Source organism: Salarias fasciatus, chromosome 5 (genome assembly GCF_902148845.1).
Source record: "Salarias fasciatus chromosome 5, fSalaFa1.1, whole genome shotgun sequence".
Taxonomy (NCBI): domain Eukaryota; kingdom Metazoa; phylum Chordata; class Actinopteri; order Blenniiformes; family Blenniidae; genus Salarias; species Salarias fasciatus.
In genome coordinates, this window is record NC_043749.1 from 9,617,611 (window position 1) to 9,630,321 (window position 12,711).

Here is a 12,711-nt window from a genome sequence, read left to right on the forward strand (position 1 = left end):
GGCTCAAAATTCAGTTCAAGCCTTTATCAAAGCTTTAAAAAAAACATTAAAGAAAGGATTCTGACAGCTTCTGAAATAAATCTGAAATAACTTCAATATTACTACACCAACATGAATTGTGGGCGCAGTGATTGGCACTCTCACCTCACAGTGAACCACTCCCGGTCTGAGTCTGGGCCTGGAGGCATGCAATCGGGTTTACGAGCAGTGGCGGCGTAGAAGTTCAGGAAGCGGAATTGTTACTGGAAGTTTACAGGTGCTCGACGCCTGACTTCACCCAGGTGCTGCACTGTGGGAGTAAATACACCTAGTGTGTATAATAAAGGTTAACTATGAATGTAATGAGTAACATGTTAAGAAAGAATTTCCCAAAGGGGATTTTTTTTTCTTCTATAGAACCACTAATTCCTCTTTTATCAGTGTTTCTTGTTAAAACCTATAGCAAGCATGTATAGTTGAAAGGATGAAGTAAGTCTCCGGTTGCATCACTAGGCTCGTGTTTCTACAGTTTTTGGGTTGCAAACTTTCAAGTGAAAGCATCCAAGGAGCGTCTTAAGTCAATTACACATGGCTGAATTTCATAAGAGGAAATATGCAACCAATAGGTCTGCCACACTCTGAACCAAATACAAAATACAGAAATATAGAAATAAATGTGAAATAAATTAGAAAAAAAACCAGTCAACATCTCGAGAACCTCTGTGAAATTCAGAATTTGGTTGTGGAAATTATGTTTTTTTACCTGTTTTCTCCATTTACTATGAGTTTTCATGTGAAATCACAAAAAGGATTAAGAGTTTAAATATTTCTTTTGCTAATAGATTTATCTTAAAAATTAAATGAAAAATGTAATGCAGTGTCATGGAGAATTATATGATTAAAAAGTAGAAAAATACTCTATATGAGAGCACAGACCTCCACCAAACAGCTCACTCCCCAACTCAATTTTAATGTACAAAAATATACTCAACTCCCAGCTACAATTTGGTGTTAGTTGTATATCTGGATCTTTATTTGTTTCCTTACAGCAATGAAAATTCCACAGTCCGCCTATGTTTTCCTGCTCTGGATCGTATCATCCAGACTTTTGCCTGATTCAACTTTAATAAAAAAAAAAAAAAAAAAAAGTTGACAATGCTTTTGGGATTCTGTTAGGCAATTTCCCTGTCGTTCATGCTATTTAAGACCAAAATACTGTGGAACGAAATTTAACTGATGTTAAAAATTTTAAATCAATCCATAATCCATGATTTAATCCAGATCACTCCAAAAATCTAATCACTTGTTCCTAGTACTATTTCAGATGCTTCCTGAAAATTTCAATATAACTCATCCATAAACTTTTGGGTTATGTTGCTAACAGACAGACAAACAAAAACTAGAAAAGCACTCAGAGCACAGACAGCATACCTTCCCACCTCTGTACTATGCCTCCTAATAACATGCCTCCTTCAAGATGAGGGGTGTCAAACATAAGGCCCGTGGGCCAAGACCGGCCCGCATAAGGCTCCAATCTGACTGCTGAACCACAAAGTAAATTGCAAAAATTCTTCAGAGAAAACATTGATTGTTTTAAAAAAAAAATTTCTTCAGAGTAGCGGACATGAAACAACACTGAGACCTGAGCTGAGATATTGGTCAAGCCGTGCTGTCAAGGTGAGTTTGTAACAGTTATCTGTGAAGTTTTGGGGTTGTTTCTCTGTGTTTTACACCTGAAGCTATCACTAAAATGGCCTTTATGGCAAAAATGTAGTAGTTTATGGTCAGAATTGTTTGATTTTTTGACAAAATACAAAATCATTTTCATCACATATACTCCACAACAAAGACAAAATTTTAAATTTGAAATATATAGGTTATGATGGCACTATTTTCCCAGTAAAGATGGAGCTGGGCCTTATATAGGCCCTGAAACAAAACATGTTTAAAACCCTTATTTTGGGCATTTGTTGTCTATAAAACCAAAATACTATTTACAAAGAAAAGTGAAATTTCTATGTGCAACGAAAAGCCACTACTATTTGAAGCCAATTGTGGTCAAACATTGCTACAAACTTTACCGAAAAGCAGGAACCAACACATTGGTGTTTCAATACTTGCGGAGTACCACAAAGTTACTTTGATAACGTGTGAATTTCCAGCGAAATATTCGTTTCTTCTCTCGTCTGTTATTTTCCATATGGATCTTACTCACACATTTGGTCTTCGTCATTTCTGTAGAAAAGCCTAAAACGTTTTGAAACAGTTGTGTCAAACCTTTTAACTTTTGGGTCCCTTCCAGGATGATGGCAGCTGGATCTGACGAAAGGTGCGTCATGAATCATCGGAAGCGGCGCGCGGAGCGTGAAGCGCGTGTCAGCACGCATCCCAGGGTTTTTTTTTTCCACCCCTTTATGGGAGGGTCGTGCCGAAGGGTAGCACCCACCCTCTGCTCCACCAGCACTACAAATAATACCGAGAAAACAGAGCAGCACGCATCTAGAAAGAGGCAATATTCATCCTGAGCTGAAAAGTTCCTGAAGACCGCACAGCAAGAGTCATGGCACAAAGTAAGTATTTTTTTTTTTTTTTTTTATTCATGCGTTTAATAATTAAAGCAGCCAGCTTATTAAATACATTTATATTTTATAGTCTTCTGAGTAATTAGACTTTATTTTAGCTCAGCATTCAGTTTAGTTTTCAAAAGTTGAGACTTAAAAAAATTATAATGTTCATGTAACGCTGGATGAAACTTCGATTTTTTTTTTCCCTGGTGTGCGCTTTCTTCGACGGGGAAGTGCATGTCCAGCAAAGTCAAGCTTCCACTGATATCCCCTGTCACTGAGCACGCTGCAGGCACGCTGTCTGAGCATTATCGCAGCCTCTAACCTTCACTTCTGAGGCACAGTGCACTCTTTATTTAGGAGACTTTCAATAAATCAGAAGAACTAAAGACAGTAACCTTTAACTATATGATTGATAGTCACTCTAGTACCAGAAGCACTTTCAATAGCAAGAGAGAACAGCTGGAGACTTCAATAGTTTACTGCTTCTATCTTTACACACACACACACACACACACACACACACACACACACACACACACACACACACACACACACACACTAACTGTAAATAGTTTGCCTATGCTTGAGTGTGTTCTGCAGGGTAGCATGCATGTTCAAGAGACACTTTCTTGTTGAATGGAAATATCTTGTCTATTCAATGAAAGATGTCTTTATTACTATTCTGCAGGCTGCACTGTGTGCTGTGAGAGTCACAGCCAGTCTGCTTGAGCAGTAAATAGTTCCAAAGTCATGTTGGACATCATCAGACCAATAGCATAAAAAATAGCATCTTTATAAATAATCAACATGTATTTATTTTCCCCGTCTGGGAGGGACACAGTGTTCATTTGAAAATGAAAGTGCCTGTGACTGAACACCTGAGGTCAGCATGGGTGTTACCTGCTAAAGACTGAAAAGCTCCTTTACATCTGAATGTTGATATAAGTATTTTCCAGGTTTGAAATAGTGTTTACTGTAAAAGCTGTTAGCCAGTTGTCACCAGACGTATTTTGTTTAAATGTCCTTATAAGGCTGGTGCCGGCCGCAGCGGAGCGACTGAGACGGTCCCTGTGTGGAGCGGGTCAGGGCTGGTGGAGCGAGAGCAAAGCGTGGGAGAGTGAAGACTGAAAAGACTAATGATGGGCCGGGGAATAGGGATTTCATTTTACAATGGAGAACTGTGCAGCTACAGGCCGACAGAATGAAATGCTTTACATATACTGTATCACATTCTGTGCATCTGGCATTCCTCAGCATCCGAGCTCTGACTTCACACTCTCATGTTCTCCAGTTCAGGGAGCCAAGTCCTCTGACTTAATCAAGAAGCTTTACTGACGCAAACAAATCAATACAGAACGGATTATGTCAGTCTTCTGTTGCAGCATTAGCCTGTTGTTTTGCAGGTGTGGAGTCACAAACTTCCACATGCTATTGATCTTGGTAACCGGTAACATTTCGGCTGTGGCTGTGTTTAATCAGACAGAAAACATTTTATTTTCTCCTCCAGACGGTTAGTCAGAAAACTGATCCAATGTGAGATAATAACTTGGGAGTTTGTATGAACTAAGCAGTAAAGCCCGTAGAAGTTTTGAACTGTAATCTCCAGATGTTCCACTGTGCCACGCTTATTCAGCTCAGTTCAGACCAAGACCGGTTCCGAGATCAGTAAAACATCAGAGCCGTGACCAGTGCAGAGGAATGACTCCCCGTGGGCTTCACGTAAAACAGCAGGAAGACATTTTTCTCTGCTCAACCTTCACTTTGACTTCTATTTTTTAACGTCAAGGCCTTAACATACGAAGAGCACAAACCTCCTGGAGCAGCCCAATGTCTGGTTGAACAACAGCAGAAAGATTATAGCAGCATTATGTAGGAGCCACCTAACAGGAAGCCAGAGGGTGGGTTTCTCTGAGTCACAGCAGACCCTGGAGAGCAGCGGTGGGAGTGTACAGGGAGTGACTTTCTGTCTGTCTGTGTTTATTCTCTGTTGAATCCATGCAAAACACCCCATCAAACAAAATAATCTCATAAAGTAAATCACCAAAGCATCCCACAGGCCACCATATCTGTAGAGTAAACCTGCACAAATATTTAATTCTTCTCTTAATGGAGTCCTCACGAAATGAAGGAAACAAGCGAGCTGAAACATGAGTAAGTTCCAAAACTTAATCACCGCAGTTTTCTGGTCAAATGTCATTTTTCAGTAATGGACTTGTCCTATTTATGTTTTGTTGCATTCAGATTTTAGGCACACATAGACAGGTTTTTTTGTTGAATTAATGTACGTCAAATAAAGAAAGGAAAAAAACTGCTAGAAATGCTTCAGGAATTTCACTGAGTTTGATAAAAAGCTCAATAAAGAAAAGAAAAACCGACTGGATAAAAATCCATCAAGTTAAACAGAAAGTCAACCATTCTCTCTAATTACAACTGTGGTTGGCTTTTTATTGGATTTTTTTTCAATGACAAAACCTGTGTGTGTGTTGTTGTTTTTTTTCAAAGCTTTGGACATCGATCGCTGGAACCTGGAGTGCGAGTTCAACAACCTGGACCATCGCACTGATCTGAATGGTGCAGATCGCCTCATTGTGAGGCGAGGGCAGCCTTTTTCCATCAGCCTGTACCTTCGCTCAGGAAGCTACCAGCCAGGAGTCAGCACTCTGGACTGTGTTGCAGAAACAGGTACTGCTCCTTTGTTCTGTGTGCTATATCAGTTTCATGTAGTTTTATCACAGTTATATTATGAAATAATTTGACCCAAATACATTATTGAATCATTTTTATCAGATTCATAAGTAGATGATGCCTTCAGGAGCCGATGGGTTATGTTCTAATGATAATGATCAATACAAACAGCGTGTGTACCAAGTACCCCCTTGTGAATGTTGGTACCTCTGAAGAAGGTCTTTGATTAAAAAATGCATTCGTATCTGGAAAAAAAATCTTGGAAAATTTGTAGGAAAACTCTCTTAGTGATGATGGAAAAGCATTGTGCCTTTGTCCTCTGATTCAGGAAGTAAGGAGCACAGCGCTGACATTGTTTCCCCGGGTATTTTTCAAAGATGAAAAAGGAAAAGGAGCAGCAGTGTGATGGAATTTAAAGCCGCTTCCTGTGAAAGTGCTACTGGCTGATGTGTTGTTGCTCCCATCATTAACCAAGTGATATTATCCACCATATTTCTGCAGGAATCTCTGTTATCGTTTGGCACGTTCGACATTCTCGTCATACATTTTTCCTCAGAAAACAAACCCTGTAAATTATCCACCACTTCCCCCCACATTTAAGAGTTAGATAAAGTTTTTGGGGGGAGTGTGATAAAACAACTGTTGCAGGCCATCAATTGCAACTCTTTTACACAGGAAGTGCAGCCTGCCAAAAGGAAAGGGTGTGTAAATAACAGATAACCTTATCAACTGTTAGAAGTCAAGTAGATTTTAATGGATTCACAACAGCCCCATCATCTCACGTCATAAAAAGACAACATTTGAAATGGGAGCACTTATTTTGGTTGGCAGTATTAAGTGGAAGATGTCAAGGGGCTGAACAAAGATTTGTAAATTACCAAATAATCGGCTCCTGTTACAGAGCTATTCTATGCATGCATGCGAAGGGATTCCAAATAGATGTCAAATAATTTAGCAACGTCTTGGAAATTCCCGTGAGACGGTTGTTTTGCTAAGCTCTAACTCCGCGCAGGTCCTCAGCCCTCGGAGCAGTACGGCACCAGGGCCTCCTTCGGTCTCTCTGCCAACATCGACACCTCCCGCTGGAGCGCCGCCGTCCTCAGCCCCCCCGGAGACATGGTGGCCCTGTCAATCTGCTCTGCCCCCGACGCTCCGATAGGCCGCTACACCCTGACCCTGGGGCAGGCCGGGAGGATCGAGTTCATCCTGCTCTTTAACCCCTGGTGCTCAGGTGGGTAAACAGAGCGTGCGTCAAGCTGTCGTGCCGTGGAGCTAATTTAGAGCGAAGCTGCTTTGAGGATCATGTTTCAGGTTTTGTCATTGGAGTAACCTTATCAAAAGTTATGCAATACTGATGACAACTGAACGGTCTTGGGTTCAGTCAGATCCACAGGGATGAGATGATGGAGGATAGTTTAGTTCCATCACAATTTATTTCACATCAGAAGTATTTCACACATAATTGTTAATCTTGTTATTTATTTACATTAACTTTTGGACTTCTTACTCATGATAAGATAATATGTTCAATGAAAATGTTAATGTCATTTTTTTGTGAAAGTCTGGATTCACTCTGCCTTTCATGGTTAGAATTCCTGTCTGGCTCGACCTCCTCTTCACAGCTTGACGTGGCTTTCATCTTCAGTGTTGTCTGAAGCACAGGCCTGAATTGCTTTTGGTGAAAACACTGCTGCAGGATTTCTGGTGTAAATTAGAGGTTAAATGTGCATTTGACATTACCTCTGTTAGCGTTTCCTTAAAAAATACATATTGTTGTTCATCGTTTCACTTGCCATATTCGCTTTAAGATTGACAGTCTGTACAAGAACAATACTAATATAATTGTGGATATTTTTGGTTTGAGAGGGCACAGACAATCAGTTTGTGTTTTTTTCTAGTTTCCAATAAATTACGGCTTCTACTTTGGAATCCAGGTAGGATCTATACTAACACAATAACTGTCATTCTGCGATATCTCTTCAAAACAGCGGATGTGGTGTATATGGACAGTGAGGCGAATTTGGCGGAATATGTCTTGGCTCAGGATGGCATCATCTTTCAAGGGGACTACAGATATCCCGTCCCAATCCCCTGGAACTTTGGCCAGGTACCAACATCAACACTGACGCCATCAGCCTCACTTCATCATGCAACACGTCAGTCAGATGAGCTTTGTGCTGTTATGATCAGGAATTCAAAGCCACACCTAGTTTATCCGATACCAGTGGAAAAAATCCACCTCTGCGGGTGTTACATGTGTGCAGATACAGTTCTGAACATCAGTCACTAAAATCGCCAGACATATTTACAATAACTCTCACCACGAACAGTGCAGAACTGATTAGGAGAGATATTTCTGTCATATCTGACGGCAGTCTGATAAGCCTGGCACTGCCGCAGCGTCAGTCCTGCAGCTGTTAAGGCTTTACGGCTTGGCAAATTTAAACACTCGGTTTGTATGTGTTGAAATAATAAAAAAAAAAAAAACATGCATGGTTCTCGGATGATCTGTTTTCTATCTCTTAATAACATCTCATTATCACTGTCTTTTTGTGATACAGTTTGAAAGTGGAATTTTGGATATTTGCCTGAAGCTTCTGGACATGAACCCTAAATGTCTGAGAAATCCTGGAAAAGACTGTTCAGGAAGGAGAAACCCCATCTATGTGTCTCGAGTGCTGAGTGCAATGGTTCGTCCACTTGATTCTTGCCTTTTTTTCATTGATTTGGAAAAACTGAACAGAAGAACATTGCACTTGATGGGTAAAATGTGTTTTTCTCACCTGTCCTTTGCCTGGCAGGTGAACTGTAATGACGATAAAGGCGTGCTGTGGGGGAGATGGCCAGAGAACGATGAAGGCTATAAAGGAGGTGTGAATCCTCTGCTCTGGAAGGGCAGTGTGGAGATTCTTCGCAACTGGGAAAAACAAGCCTGTGCGCCCGTTCGCTTCGGACAGTGCTGGGTGTTCGCTGCAGTGTGCTGTTCGGGTAAGACAGAGCAGAGCTGAGCTCGGAGCGATTTATCTCAGACAAAAACCAACATGACACCATTTAAGCGCACAAACATTTTGCCTCTGCTTCTTTTGCATTTGCCAAACTGTTTTGTGTACCTCCTTCAGTTTCCAGAGCCCTGGGCATCCCCTGTCGAGTAATCACTAACTACCTGTCTGCCCACGACACAAACAACAACCTGGTGATCGAACGCCGCATTGATGAGAACGGAGACCTCATTCGGTCCAGAGAAATGATCTGGTGAGGCTTTATTGAAGCTGGGCACTATTTGTGTGTGGGGGGCCGAGGGTCGCTTACCGTCACATTGACGTTCCATTTAGTTATAGAAATGCTTGTTTTTCATGATATCTTATGATATTTCTAAAGAATAAGTCGTTCTCTGAAAAGACATTATTCCCCAGTCCTCTGTTATTTCTTCACAAATTGCAGCCTGGATATATCAGACAGTGAAAGTGTTTATTTCAAGAGACATTGAGATACAGGGTATTAGTAGCTTTCATAAAGGCAGGACAGCTTGCTGAATACCACGTCTGAGCTCAGGATGGATGTCTGTGTTCTGTCTCCAGGAATTACCACTGCTGGGTGGAGAGCTGGATGACTCGGCCTGACCTGAAACCAGGATTTGATGGCTGGCAGGCCAGCGACCCCACCCCTCAGGAGAAAAGTGAAAGTAAACAAACACTTTGATTTTAAATGTTAAATACCCTTTAAACAATTCAAATCACCGATTGAAGTGAATCTCACATTATTTGTGGATTATTTATTACATTATTACATTCTTTGTGTTTTTTCTCAGACATATACTGCTGTGGGCCGGTCCCTGTCCGGGCCATCAAGGATGGAGAGCTCACCTTCAAGTACGACGCTCCCTTCGTCTTCGCTGAGGTGAATGCTGACGTTATCACTTTCATGAAGAAAAAAGATGGCAGCACGTCGGAGGTGATGAACACCACTGCGGTGGGCCAGAAAATCAGCACCAAGAGGGTCGGCAGTGACGACCGAGAGGACATCACTCATCTCTACAAGTACCCTGAAGGTAGCAAGCACGATGAAAACATGCATGAAAATTTTTTTTTTGAATTTTACCATTGAGATGTAGAGGAATATCAAGATGTTACTTTAAGATCAGTATGCAGATCATTCAGTAGAGCCATGACAGTAAACTAATGTGGGATTCCTGTTGTTGTTGCTTCTGTGGATTGGTGCATTGAGCTTTTTGATCAATCATTCCAGGATCTAATGAAGAGCGGGAAACGTTCAAAAAGGCTAACCACCAAAACAAGCTGCTCCACCAGCAGGGGGATCACGGCCTCCACCTCACCATCAAGGTGTCCTCAGACATGAGGAAGGGCTGCGACTTTGACGTGTTCGCTGTGGTCACCAACAACACTCAGAGTGAGAAGAAGTGCCGGCTGGTGTTCGGATCCTGCGCTCTGTCCTACAATGGCTTCCTCGGAGGAAGCTGCGGCTTCAAAGACCTGCTCAACGTTGAGCTCCCCCCGGGAGCAGGTGGGTCCGGTCACCGTGCCGTGGTTATGTGAACCTGTTGACGTTTCCTTGAGTTTGAATTTTATTGCATCTGTGCCTCCAGAGAGACGAGTACCGCTGAGGCTGAACTACTCCAAGTACGGCAGCCAGCTCACCGAGCATAATTTGATACGCCTGGCTGCGGTCCTGTTTGACTACGCAACCAATGAGGCAACGCTGGCAACAAGAAACATCGTTCTGGAGAATCCTCAAATCATAGTCAGAGTAAGTACCGTGGTAGGACCGTGAAACTCAGCTTCATCAAAGAGCCAAAACAATTCAACTACCTGGCAGATAGTCTGCTGGACTGAAAACAAACCATTCCAGGCCTGTCAGGTCGCATTTTTCCCCGTCCGTTGGGAGACGTATACAGTCATACATACAATCCTCTGGTCTGTATGTACTGCCCTGTTAAATTATTCTAACAGCAGAATGGGATAATATGTATCTCCTATTCATGATAGTTGACCCACTCCATCAGCAGATTATACACTTTGTATTAACTGTGTGTAAAGTGTTGCTGCCAAGTCTCCTGCATTGCGCAATTCCTGACTCACACGCTGCTCAGACTTTTAACAGTAATCTTTGACTGTCTGTTGGTCTCTCTGCATTTTCAGAATGAAGGTTTAATAAATGATAAATGTTGCAGTCCATGTTCAGATGTACTTCGAGATGATTCCCTGCAACCACTAGATTGCAACAATTGTGTAGTGCTTTTGTTATAATCAGAATTTTTCTTTTTCTTTATAGTTAGATCATATTGCATTTTCTTTTTGAAAATTATTTTTTCCAAAAAAATGACAGTGGATGCCCCTCTATGTCAAAAAATCAAATGAAATGAATGAGTAATTATAGAACTGTCTCAAAATAGAACAATTTTGAAATACGAGTATTAAATACTGGAAACAAAGGTTAGGTATATACAAGTAGTATGGCAGTCGCGTAGAATTAATAAATATTACCAAACAATAACTGTGTCTTATGGCAATAAATACTGCCTCATAATCACATTCATTCATTCATTATCTAACGCTTCTTCCCTTTCGGGGTCACGGGTGGCTGGAGCCGATCCCAGCTGCTGTGGGCGAAGGCGGGGTACGCCCTGGACAGGTCGCCAGTCTGACATATAGAGACAGACAACCATTCACTCACACTTTCATACCCAGGGGCAATTTAGGGTGACCAATTAACCTACCATGCATGTTTTTGGACTGTGGGAGGAAGCCGGAGTACCCAGAGAGAACCCACGCACACACGGGGAGAACATGCAAACTCCACACAGAAAGGCCCCGAGCCCCAGCCGGTATTTGAACCCAGGACCTTCTTGCTGTGAGGCAAGAGCACTAACCACCGCGCCACAATCACATTTTAGACAAAATGTCATTAAAGCGTGTAAATGCGTCTGTTTTTGTACTTTATTATTCCTAATGTGATATTTTCATTGACTTATGAAGAGGTGGTTGTGCTCCACAGATTCTGGGTGAACCGAAGGAGAATCGGAAGCTTGCTGCAGAGATCACTCTCAAAAACCCTCTGCCGGAGCCTCTGGAAGCTTGCTGCTTCAGCATCGAAGGCGCCAACCTGACCGGGGGGAACTCCATCTCTGAGAGGTTTTTACAAATCCTTCATTACCTCAGTAGAAGTCATTAAAATCAGACTCGGGTTCAGATCAACTTCACAGGTTTTTCTAACTTCAACTATGCAGTGTGTAAAGCTAAACGCAGTGCAATGCACGTGGGATTATTGGGATGTATGCCAGCTCAGAAACAACTTAGAAAATCAAAATGGAGTGAAAACATGTTCAGGAGTTCACCGTTAAGGATAAGTGATCATGACTCCTAAGATACAGCCCGTCTGAAGTCAGTTGTCTCCTGTGTTTGGTCTGCTTACAGAGTTTTGGTTGGTTTGGCTCATTTTTCCATCAAACTTCAATAGAATTTAATCAGATTTAATTTACAAACAGAGACTTCCTCTTCATGTGCGCTCAGGCCCGTGTTTGGTGCACACCAGGTGCAGATAGCAGCGTTTCCTCAAATGGGCCACACTAAGATCACAATCATACTTTGGTTCGCTTTACCAAAGTTCATCTTCAAGCAAAAAAAAAAAAAAAAAAAAAGAATAAGAAGAAAAAAATTGATGTATATATAAATATATCTACGCACATTCATGAAACTGAATTTTTGTTGAATATTACGACCCATGAATTAGATATACAGTGTAACAAAGAGCGTTCAAAGTTCAGAAAGAATGTAAATTACAAGCAGAGTTATTTCCTGTTAAATCTTACGTCTTCACTTCTGACATGTTGCCCCTTATTATCATTATTTAAAGCCCCTTTTAAAGGCCATCACCATTGTCTGGCCAAATTTCTCCTCTAAATAGTCGTTGATCTTCTTCCTTGCGATAAATATACACATGATAAAATAATCTTAGTATTTATGAATTGTAATGAATTCCTCCTGCTACTGTCATTAAAGCAATAACCGTATATTTATTTTCCAGGTTGGCCTCCACTGTGGGACCTGGGGAAGACGCCAAAGCAAAAGTTTACTTCACTCCCACCCGATCTGGGCTCAGGAAGCTGGTGGTCAATTTTGACAGTGACAAGCTGTGCAATGTCAAAGGCTACAGGAACGTCATCATCGGAAAATAAAACATTTTATTCCTTCAGGATTATGTGGCAATAATAGTACTGTTTTTTAAACTATCAAGCTCACTCACTGCCTTTGTGTCAAAATCATTTCAGCTTCAATACGTTTTTTTCTCCTCACATTGTTTATTTGTTACTGCAGAGCCATTATTATAAATTAAATGCGAAACTGCAAAGTTGTTTGTTCCATGAGGCTAATTGGTCCTGTGCATGCATTTTAAAGTAGTTTTGAAGTATTTTAACTACAATGTACTATTTTACATAGGTCATTCAAATAAAAGTTGATGTATA

General features: G+C 41.3%; 1 protein-coding gene across 1 annotated transcript; it reads left to right on the forward strand.

Annotated features, from left to right (window-relative positions):
• The first annotated feature begins 2,418 nt into the window (after positions 1 to 2,418).
• On the forward strand, positions 2,419 to 12,711 carry tgm2b (transglutaminase 2b). Its single transcript, XM_030092345.1, has 13 exons — positions 2,419 to 2,549; positions 5,049 to 5,228; positions 6,244 to 6,462; positions 7,220 to 7,338; positions 7,793 to 7,921; positions 8,033 to 8,219; positions 8,351 to 8,483; positions 8,810 to 8,913; positions 9,040 to 9,279; positions 9,477 to 9,752; positions 9,835 to 9,995; positions 11,244 to 11,380; positions 12,273 to 12,711. The coding sequence occupies exons 1-13, from the start codon at positions 2,540 to 2,542 to the stop codon at positions 12,421 to 12,423; spliced, it is 2,046 nt and encodes a 681-aa protein (XP_029948205.1). The 5' UTR covers positions 2,419 to 2,539; the 3' UTR covers positions 12,424 to 12,711.

What these genes read in the sequence shown, in the direction of transcription:
- tgm2b (XM_030092345.1), top strand. An exon ending in CCCTCAGGAGAAAAGTGAAA is followed by an intron (nt 8,914 to 9,039) that starts GTAAACAAACAC and finishes GTTTTTTCTCAG; the next exon opens with ACATATACTGCTGTGGGCCG. An exon ending in ATCCTCAAATCATAGTCAGA is followed by an intron (nt 9,996 to 11,243) that starts GTAAGTACCGTG and finishes TGTGCTCCACAG; the next exon opens with ATTCTGGGTGAACCGAAGGA.